Consider the following 11,440-nt stretch of genomic DNA (forward strand, 5'->3'; position numbering starts at 1 on the left):
TTATTTTCAGGAGTTAGGACCCAGAAATGGTCCTGAGCCCCTCATGGGTCTGCAATGCATAGTTCACAGCGATCTATCAGGAATCCTCCTCCTCATTGTCTGCGCTGTCTAAGTAATGATGGCAGGCGTGTTCCTGAGGCCGCAGGCCCAATCAGAGGGCCAGCAGCTTTGGAAGGCCGACAGGTCCACTGGGAGAGGTGGGTGCTCTCAGGCAGAAAGGAGAGCCTGAGGTTGCCTCAAAATAGAGGTTTTCTTGGCCATCAGTGAATGTTTCATAAAGGAAATATGATTCAGGATCTGTGAGCAAACATTCTGCAGAGATCACAGTCAAATATATGAAGGGCCACAATCACACAGTAGGGTGGGCAGTGGTATAGCAGCAATGTCACTGAGCTAATAATCCAGAGACCCAGGCTAATGGTCTGGGGACATTGGTTCAAATCCCATCACAGCAGCTGGTGGAATTTAAATTCAATTAATGAAACTAGAATATAAAGCTACTTTGTGACCGTGACAATTATCATCGATTGTTGTAAAAATACATCTTCTGGTGGATAGCCATATGTCGAAGAGTCGAAACATTAACTGTATTCCTCTCTGCAGATGCTGTCAGACCTGCTGAGTTTTTCCAGGTATTTTTGTTTTTGTTTCTGGTTCACTAATGCCCTTGAGGGAAGGAAATTTGTCATCATTACCACTCTGACCTGCATGTGACTCCGGACCCACAGCAATGTGTTGACTCTTAAATGCCCTCCAAAATGGCCCAGCAAACCATTCAGTTCAGGGGAAATTAGGGGTGGGCAATAAATGCTGGCCTTGCTCGCAAAACCCACATCCCACGAAAGAATTTTTTAAAACTAACAGCACGGAGGGCAAGGGTTATACAAACCAGCATGATGATGAAGGATTGAATTAATCAGTCTGAGACAGAAAAAGTACCTAGTGCAAGAGAGCAAACAAAAGGAGAAAACCTTTCCTTAAAAAAGCAGGAAAAAAATGTGTCTGATTCCCAGAGTTTGCATAGAATTAAACGTCAGCCTGCAAAAACCACAAACTGAATGATAGCAACAATAAATATGCTGCAGCGCAGCAAGATGGCTCGCTTAAAAATTTACTTAAAATATTTTATTTTCTGACAGTGAATCTTCCAAATGGCTTATTTCTATTACATTTCACCCAAATGTGCAGCAGCAATTTGCTCTCAGAAGTGTTAACTTCACTTTCTCACTCGTCCCCAGAACATACACAAAGCATACTGGAAACCACTCAACTGAAAATTAATGTTGCAACAAGGGAAACATGCCTGAAAACACAACACATTTCAGTCCAATTATCCAGTTCAAATTATGTCCTGAGCAAGCTCAGAGAAGATAAGGGTTCACAGAAACTCACCTTAATGCTGAGATATGATATCCTTTCTTCTTCTGCAGGTCATCAGACTGTCAAGAGGGAAAGAAACATAATATTTACATCCAATGTATTAGTTCTGTCTGAAAATATATCTAGAAACTTTCCCTTATTAGCTCCATTTGATTACCTACATCTAGAACCTAAATTAGTTCTGAATATTCACATCTAGAACCTCACTGTTAGCTCAGTGTGAATATTTAAAGTCATAATCACATCTCACCAGTGCTGTGGACTGATATTTCAGGCATCACAATAGCTGTGTTTTTTTCTTCCCAGTCTCTATTAAATATATTAGTAAATACTCAGACATTAAAAGATGCCTGCAACCTATGGCCTGTCCTAGTACAATCACAGTTCTCAGTTACAGTGTAAGTGGATAGACTGAACAAGTAGTTTGCTTGTTCTACATCATTCTGGAAAGGCTCTTTCACATCAGGTCACCTCAACCATTGGCATTCCAGTATGTCTGCTGCATAAGAATCACCTCACCTGACATCATTCCAGGAATTTTGCTATGCTAGGATCAGCTCAACCTATATCATTACAAGAATTTTGCTGCACAAAGACCTTCCTATATTACAACAGTGACTACATTTCAAAAGTACTTTAGCCGCAGTGAAAAGCTTTGGGACGTTCTGAGGCTATGAAAAGGCATTGCATGAATGTAAGTTAATTTTTTTCCCTCTTTCATCTCACTTTATGACTCCAGTGTGCTCATTCCACTCTGCTGCATAGTGATTCTCTTGCCCTACATGCTTCTGGTGTATCTGATCCATCTGCTGTACAGAAATCCCCTCAGTCCACACCACTCCAAAGTACCTGTTGCACCATGATACATGAAGTCCTTTTATTCAATACAGTCTACAAACAATGGAACAAACAATTTTATTGATGCACAGATAACAAAGAGGTAGGAATTTTTGCGCTCTTGCCACCCAAACCTTCCCTTTGCAAAATCTGTTTCTCACCTGCTTGAATTTATACAGATCATTCGATTTTTCATGAAAGTTCAGCTTTAGAAGCTCATTCTTAAGCCCTTCCAGGAATGTTTGACTCTGGATAAAATTTGATATCACACAGTGTGTAAACGGCTGAATGCCCACCAGCAGACCCTTCTCTGTAAAGGGAGGAGGAAAGGCACTATTAATACCTTGGCAAGGAGCACTTCTGCTGCAATAAATCACAGACATGGAATATTTTCCTTACCATTCCATATCTTTGTAAAAATAAAAAGGAAGTTGAATTGTCAGAGTCCAAAAGAATTATCTGTACACTGTTACACTGGATACAGATTAAGTACTCTTTCATTTATGCTACCTGGTTTGTACTGGAATTCTCCTGGCCAGATACGAGTTCAATATGTGCAGAGCTCTCCTTTTGGCCGGTAGTGTTTGAGTGTACCGACTATGCAAGTCAGTGCATTCACAATGTATTTGCATTTAAATCAAATATGCTTGCGTTTAAAATATGTTTAAGAGGTCTAACAGACTTCCTGTGTGCTTTATGAACACAGGTTTCACACCAAACTAGAGTTACATCAATTATATAACCCAAGCCCAATGAGGTTGCTCTCCCTGGAGAACAACACATCATTTCACTCCAAAGTCAAATCAGCACCTGACCCTAATGTAACCTTAGCAACAGTGTGAAGTCGAGCCCGCTTCTCAGCAACTCTAAAGTTAATGCACAAATGCACCATAAATCCACCATAAATGCTTCCTCTGTTTGCGTGCCTTAAGATTTAAAGCTTCCACTGGAAAAAGCCTATCACTTGTGAAGGCGCCACTAACCTCCAAAGCAGGTATCGATGGGCAACATCCATTTCCCTAACTCCAGGTTTCCTGTCCAGGAACCAACTTTGAATTCACGTCATTAGATTTTGAAGCACCACTGCATTTCCTTTGTCAAACGCCTTATGTTTTTTAACAAGCCTTTTTGCAAAACATCTTATCAGATGGCTTCTGAAAATCCTTATATATATCTCATTGCATTCCTTTATCTAACCAATCATCTCTGCAAAGTGAAATCTTGTTAAGTTTGTATAACACAATCCAGAATTTTACATTGCAGGATTGGGCATGTGGCCAACCCGACCTTGTGTGAAATCGCACGAGAACACATCTGCGCACGTCCTGACATCATTGCGCCATATTACGGTCAGTGGGCGACACGGCCAGATAGTCACCCGTTTTTAAGTGAAACTCAATCCAGGGCAGGGTAAAAGTCAACCAGTGCTGTGGCTATGTGAGTAGGCTGGAGCTTAGGTGAGAGTTCTAGGTGCTTTTCTGACAGTTATTTGCATTTCCTGGGTTTTCTAGAGGACTTCTTGGCTTACAAGCTTTCTTAAAGGCTTTCTGCCATGTGCATACTTCAGGGCACTGTAACATCTGTATTCCAGCAAACAGGGATTATCTACTCTGCTGGAGGGACCTCCCTGAAGAAGGAGGGGGTCAGAAGGGAGAGGGGGGCTAGTGTCCGCAGGCAGCATCCCAGAGAGTGACCGGTAGAAAGAGAGGCGTAGCCACACGAGGTGCAAGACCAGCAGGAAGTGCAAGGCAGAAGGGTCTGCAGAAGGCATCATTATCCTGCAGCCAGAGTCTACAAGCAATGCTCCAGCTACCTGGACATGTTAGAGGTCCGGTGCTGAAGGAGACTCCACCTTTTTACGGAGACTGTGATCTCCATTTGCCATATGATTGGCCCAGAGATCACCTCAAACTGTGTTGGTGGTCACCCAACGCCAGGGGCCCTTAAGCTGACAGTGAACCTGAACTTTTTTGCCTCCTATTCCTTTCAAGGGTCAGCGCGAGATCTTTGTGGTGTTTCCCAATCTGCTACCCACAGCTGTGTCACGCTGGTCACTGACACTCTGTTCAGATGGGTGATGAACTTCATTCATTTCTGGACTGACGAAGCCAGCCAGGCTGAGCAAGCCAGAGTCTTCGCTGTAATTGCTGGGTTCCACGCATCCAGGTTACCATAAATTAGAAGTTCCCCTCCAAACCACTCACCATCCTGACTTGGAACTACATCACTGTTCCTTCACTGGGTCAAAATCCTGGAATTCACTCTCTAACAGCACAGGGACTGCAGTGGTTCAAGAAGGCAGCTCACAACTGTAATATGGGGCAATGATGTTGGGACATGTGCAGATGTTTTCTCATGCGATTTCACGCAAGGTCAGGTTGGCCACGTACAACCACCTTCTCAAGGGCAAATAGGAATGGGCTTAAATACTGGCCTAGCCAGCGACACCCACATCCCATGACCCAGTAAAAAAAAACTCATGACATTAAAGTTGCCAGCAGGTAAGTTGGGTGCCTTCACCAACAGAAAAGGTTTCCACTCCATCAACATCCAGCTTGTTTGTGACCACAAGACACAGAACCGCCAGATTCCACGATGCCTACATCCTGCAGCACTCCCAGGTGCCAAGGCTCTTTATCGCACCGGCTCAGCTGGATGGTTGGCTCCTGGGTGACAAAGGCTATCCCCTGAAAAGGTGGCTCCTGATGCCACTCTGACACCCAAGGACAGAAGCGGAGCAGAGGTACAAAAGAAGTCATGCCTCTACAAAGACAGTAATTGAGAGGGCCATTGGCCTGCCCAAGATGAGGTTCCACTGCCTGGGCTGATTGAGGAAGCACTGCAACATCCTCCAAAGTGAGTTTTGCTTATTACCGTTGTGTGCTGCAATCTGCTCATTTTGGGGGACCTTTTGGAGGTTGAAAACAGTGAGGTAGCTCCCCAGGCCACAAAGGCAACTCAACTGATGGGTCTGACGAGGTGCCAGAGGAAGCGCAGGGTGAGGAAGTGGCTGCAGAAGTGATGAACCTTTGAGAGGCAGGTTGATCAGGGAAGACTTGATTCTCTGTTCGTTCAGCTAGGCATCCAAGGCACGGCCAGAAGGTGAGGGCAAGGGTAACACCTCCTTACTGAGCATTCGTGATGAGGCCTGTGCACCTTATGTCAACTACCTCTGAAATAACGTTTGTAGCCCTACCATCTATCACAAGCCACTCCCATGCCCACATCAATGAGAAACATAAAGCACATTCAGACCATGAAACATCATAACATCTTCCAAAGGTGGTTTTGTTTACACAATTTGAACTTAGAACAGGTTTAAACTGAAGTAATATCACCCATGCCAACCTCTCTTGCATTTATAGTATTGTAAACTTCCACTTGCAAGTGCTGCGTCTAGGTGCCACTGGCAGCGGCATAGAGGCTGCCTGCTGACTGTGATGACCTGTCAGCCCTGATGACTTTGGCAGACATCCTCTGGCTGGCAAAGCCTGTGCAGGCACCACCTGGGAGGGTGCGTCCAGCGCCATTGCTGGGCGCTCCTCAGACATCATCTTATCAGATGCCATGGGCACTGGCAGAGGGGAGGAGCAGCTGCTGCCTTCATCTGGAGCACATTGAGAGGAGCCCACAGGTGTAACACGCAGCTGGCTTGCCAACATGAGGTTGGTTCGAACCTCCCTGCATGCCATTGATGGACGAGCACCTAGCAGAGTGACTAGGTGCCTCGTCCATCTCTCACACAGGCAGTGACCTGCTGAGGTCAGTACCAGTGTGTGGGCTTGAGATCCGAGCGCGACCCCAGGAGCCTCTGATTCTGTTCCTGGAGCTGCCTCTTCATGAAAGTCGCCGCTTTCTCAATGGAGGAGGCCATCCACTTGGAGCTCTGGATCAATGCAGTGCTCATGCTTTGTGTGGACTCCTCCATGACAGAGACCATGGCACACAGACCATCAGGGGTCTCTGCCAGATCTTCCTGCACATCCTGCTAGACATCCAGCATCTGCCGCCTGATGGATGACTACAGGGGCATCATCTGCCTCAGACTCAGCATGTTCCTGGTCTCCAGCAGTCCTCCGACTGCCGGTGCCCTGGATATTCCCTGCTTTCACCAGCTCCTCAAGCGAGTGTAATGTGCCCTCACCACTGTGCACTACAAACTGATCCGACGCGCTATTGCCCACTGACATGCCATATCTGCACTGGTGCTTGGATTAGAAAGGTGATGTGACACAGGCGCATCTGTCCGCAGCTCCTCCTCAGATGTCAGAAGAGTTCCCTCAGCGTCCATTGGGCATCGTGAGGATGGCGCTTCTGAGGGAGGAACAGAATACATCAGTTGATTACATTGTAACAAAGTGACTGTCCATGAATTACAGTTGCTTGTCAGAATGGACAGATGCCTCACTGAGGCACTGAGATTCGATGAGCAATGGAGACTATTGATTAGAACTTCACATTAGAGATGTCACGATCCTACAGCTCTTATACACTTCCCCAGTCTCGCACCTGTCCTCTGGACTTTTACCTTCATCTGAGACCCCTGCCTCTCTGCGACCTGTGGACCTTGCTCCACGCTCACATATCCAGGGCGTCCATCTTGAACATGGAAAGTATCAGTATCTTGGGGGCCTCACCACCCATTCGTGCACACTCCAGCGCATTATGGCTTCTCTTCCCCTGTGCAGGCAAAAGTGCATTCATTAGTGCACTCTCCACCCGCCACACCATCCCAGCCTCGCCCCCTCCAACCCAAGCAGACACAGGTTGAGGTGCCCATCAGTTTAGCACACCTTATCCTTCTATACACACAAGGTAAGCAGGTACATCTCCCAGCCTTGGCTCGCACAGGGAAATGTGCCATTTGGCATTCTGCATCTCACATCCCTGAGAGCCACAAAGAACAACCACTCTCCAAGATATTGATACATAGTTCCTTGTCAAGTTGGTACTCACCTTTGCGGAGCACAGAAGATCATTGAACCATTTCAGCACTGGATCCATTTGCAGCGCACAACATCATGCCTGCTCACCTAAGCAACCACCTCCATCCAGGTCCTCTTTATCCGGTGGGGTGGCTTCCTCTTGCCATCCCACATCATGAGTATGTCATATACTGCCTACACTGGAGTGCACAGGCACTCATTCATCAGAGAATGGTGGTGGGGTGGGGGGGGCAGAGTGACCAATGGCACTGCCCTCCCACCTGGTGTGCCCAGCGGGTGCTGACGCCATCACTCCTGTCAAGCATACAATCTTGCACTCTCTCATCAACAGTTTCCCCAAGGGTCCTCCCCAACTCCTGGCAGCCTTCAGGGAGCTGCCTGCGCTCTTTTAAATGCCCCCTCCAGGTCACCATTGGATCCAGCTCGCGCCCCCGCCAGCAGCGCTGAGCCAGTGTCTGGGCACGTTTCATGCTGGCATGACCCTTAATTGGCCAGCCAGCGTGAAATCGTGTCTGCGTTGCGATCGCGCATGCAGAATGTGCGTAAAGTTTAGGCCATGATATTCCTTTAGTAAATCTATGCTGGCTGCTCTCAATTAACCTACCCATTTCTAAATGTTCACCAGTTATATCCTGGATTATTATGCATTAAAAAGCTTTGATTGTTTATCCAAAAGACATTCACAGCATGGTCACTATTGTTATGTAGACATGCACAGCATTTACCACCACAATCACTCAAAAAAAAACTGCAGAGACGAATGGTCAGTTAATTTGCTTTTAGTAGAGTTGATTGAAGGATAAATGTTGGCCAAAGTACTGGGAGAAGTCCCCTGTTCTACTTCAAACAATGCAATTACATATTTTACTTCCATCTACTCAAGCAAATGAAGTTTCAGTTTAATGGCCCAGATTTCATCATCAGTGTTGAAGCGACAGCACTCACCACTGACATCAAAGGGAGCTGCCTACAAAAATCTACCAATTCCAAGGTATGGATTCCCCCCTTGCCAACCTCAATTTGAATCTGGTGCCAAATCAAGGGGATCTTCAGACATCCAACCTTAGTGGTGTCATCAAGAAGGGTAAGCAGCCAATCACACTGAAGTATTCTCATAAACAGCTAACTAGGAAGTAAAATGCAGTGAACTTTTCGATTTAAATTAAAGCTTTATTAAGAGTAAAATAAATGATTGGAACATATGCATGGGTTCAAGGTGGAAACTGAAAGATAAACTATTTTTAAAAATTAAGATGTGATTTTTTATCATAAAAAAGAAATTTGACATCCCACAAATTTAAAATTAGATTTCCACAGAGGAAGAAGCTGTTCAACAGTAATTATGAACCAGAAAATCATTAAAAACCCTATTACATCTCATTCAACAAGGTGTAACTTTTTCAAAGATCTTTCCTCGTTCAAACGTGAAAATCTGTCACTTCAATGATTTCTAATAGGAAGCTTCAACAGCGCACCCTATGGGGAAGCACAGAATCACTAACAGCAACTCCAGGGTTTCCGCGTATACTTGTATAAATTAGGTCTTCAGAAAATGTCTTTAATTTCAGAGGATTATTTTGCCTATACTAATAATTTAGTCGCCACTACTATCACAAAAATCGGGCAATATGCCTTCTGAAAGACAGCACTCCCTCAATATTGCATTGAATTGTCGGTCGATTATTGCTCCGTGATCTTCTGATTCAAACAAAAGCGCACCCACTGATCTAAACTGACATTGAAATTGTTTCCTCGGCCTTGGTGCCTCTGACTGTCTTTCGAGTCTTCTGATTGCTTAAGCCGTCTGAGAGTTTTAGCACCTTCTCCCAGCCCCATACGCCACGCCGCCCCTCACCATGTGAGTACTCGAGACCCCGGCTCCAGGCCTCGCTCACTTGCTCTTTCGTTTCCAGCAACAACGGGTTGAGTCCCGCAGGCTCCTGCTGCTTTAGCCGTCTCTTCCCTCCGCCTCCACTTTCTGGATCACTCTGAATCCTCTTGGAGCTCATCTCTACCCCGGAGAAGCAGCTCCAAATCCGGTATCTCACCGCCTACCGCTGCCTCACCAAGGACTACATTTCCCAGCAACACCGAGCTCACTACCGGAATCATCGCCTCCCGCAATGGCGCCTCCTAAAGGTCGGACAGGAGTTGCAGCCACTGGGGCAGCGCAGAATAACCTGGCCAATGACAACTGCGCCATTCCCCACTCAGGCACTGGAGCGATGCGATGGTGCACTGCCAGTGGTAGCAAATGAGACTGCAGCCACTTGTGTTAATATTTGCCGTTTGCTGTTTCTCTCAGCAGCATCAGAAGATTGCTGAAAGCTTCTGACCTTGCACTCATCAGGACAAATGGAAGAATGCCACATTTCAAACCTGTATATTACAGGAGAAAAGGGTGCTGATTGATTAACAAGTTGATTCTGATTGGCAGAGTCATTGCCATGGAGCAAGCAACAGGTCCATGTGATCCGCCGTTGGGCAGCCCTTGCTTAACAACTCTGAGTTCGTGAAGAGCTACGCAAACAACCAGTTTAAGATAATCAGTGGAGTTCATAATGTGGCTCATTTATGCTTGCTAGAAGTGACATACTTTCATACGCAGGAGTTCATTCTCTGCAAACAAAAGGAATAAATTCAAGCCATGCACCTTTTTCAATTTCACCTGGAGCTTGGAGAGCCTCTTGCTTAGGGATATAAGGTGCATTCAGAGGTCTTTAAAGGTGACAAGCCAAGTTGATATGGTGGTTAGGAAAGCAAATAGAACACTTGGATTGTACATAAGAGCATTGAATTAAAAAAAAGGAAATTATACCAAACCTTTATGAGCCACTGATTAAGCATCAGATGGAGTATTGAGTTCAATTTTGGGCATCAGGCTTGAGGCAGCAGAGGGCGCAGAGGAGGTTTGCTAGGATGATACAAGTGTTTACGAAAATAGTTCATGACTCTCAACAAATGTATATCCCAGTGAGGAAGAAGGTTTCAAGGAAGGGGATAAACCAACCATAGTTAACAAAGGAAGTTAAGGACAGTATAAACTTGAAAGAAAAAATATACAATGCAGCAAAGATTAGTGGTAAAATAGAGGATTGGGAAAGTTTTTAAAACCAACAAAAGATGGCCAAAATAATAATAGAGGGAGAAAATAAATTTTGAGGGTAAACTAGCAAGTAATATAAAAATAGACAGTAAGAACTTTTTTAAATATATAAAAAGGAGAGGCCAAAGTGAACAGAGGCTGCTCAGAGAATGAGGCTGGGGAAATGATAATGGGGAACCAGGAAATGTCAGTTGAATAAATGCTCAGTCTTCATGGCAGAAGACAGCAATAGCATTCCAGAAGTACTAAATAATCAAGGGGCAAAAGGGGAGGGAGGATAACTATCACTAGGGAAAAAGTACTAGGGAAACTAATTTGGCTAAAAGCGATAAGTCCCCTGGACCTGATGGTATTAAAAGAAGTAGTTACAGAGATAGTGAATGCACTGGTAGTAATCTTCCAAGCATCATTAGATTCTGGAAAAGACCTAGAGGATTAGAGAACTGCCAATGTAACACCGTTATTCAAAAAGGGAGGGAAACATAAAACAGGTAACTATAGCCCAGTTAGCTTGACACCTTCATTGGAAAAATGTTGGAGTCTATTATACAGGATGTAATGCAGAACATTTAGAAATACATAATCTAATCAAGCGGTGTCAATATAGCTTCATGAAGGGGAATCACGCCTAACAAATTTATTAGAATCCTTTGAGGAGCTAACAATCAGGATAGATACAGGGGAACCAATAGATGTAATATATTTGGATTTCCAAAAGGTGTTCAATAAGGCAACTTAATAAGGTAAGAGCCTATTGTGTTGGGTGTAGTATATTAGCACGTATAAAGGATTGGCTAACTAATAGAAGACAGAGAGTTGGGATAAGGGGGCATTTTCAGGATGGCAATCTGTAACTGGTGGAGGGCCACAGGGATAAGTGCTGGAGCCTCAATTATTTACAATATATATTAATGAGGCAAGTGGTGAGAATGACACAAGGAGCCTACAGAGGGATACAGACAAGTTAAGTGAATGGGCAGAAACTTGGCAGATGGAATATAATGTGAGAAAATGTGAGGGTGTGCACTTTGGCAGGAAGAATAGAGAAGCTGAATATTATTTAAATGGAGAAAGACTGAAAAAAGCTGCAACACAGAGGGATTTGAGAGTCCTTGTACATGAATCCCAAATAGCTAACATACAAGTTCAACAGGTAATCGGGAAGGCAGAT

The 11,440-nt window shown here is 44.8% G+C and overlaps 1 protein-coding gene across 8 annotated transcripts in view; it reads right to left on the reverse strand.

Moving 5' to 3' along the window:
- The window catches only part of ogfod1 (2-oxoglutarate and iron-dependent oxygenase domain containing 1), a 39,210-nt gene extending 29,926 nt beyond the window's left edge, over window positions 1-9,284 (reverse strand). For 7 of the 8 annotated variants that reach the window (XR_005943573.1, XR_005943574.1, XR_005943575.1 and 4 more), the window contains exons 1-3: window positions 9,019-9,284; window positions 2,379-2,527; window positions 1,393-1,439 (exon numbers count right to left, since the gene is read on the reverse strand). Coding sequence is in view for 4 of the 8 variants with exons in the window: in XM_041192058.1 (XP_041047992.1) it covers window positions 1,393-1,439; window positions 2,379-2,527; window positions 9,019-9,172 (350 nt within the window). In the remaining 4 variants the exon portion in view is untranslated. The remainder of the gene's footprint in view (window positions 1-1,392; window positions 1,440-2,378; window positions 2,528-9,018) is intronic. The other variant, XM_041192059.1, reaches the window with a different exon arrangement.
- Between the last annotated feature and the right edge of the window lie 2,156 nt (window positions 9,285-11,440).

The sequence above is a fragment of the Carcharodon carcharias genome, chromosome 7 (genome assembly GCF_017639515.1).
Source record: "Carcharodon carcharias isolate sCarCar2 chromosome 7, sCarCar2.pri, whole genome shotgun sequence".
Classification (NCBI taxonomy): Eukaryota; Metazoa; Chordata; class Chondrichthyes; order Lamniformes; family Lamnidae; genus Carcharodon; species Carcharodon carcharias.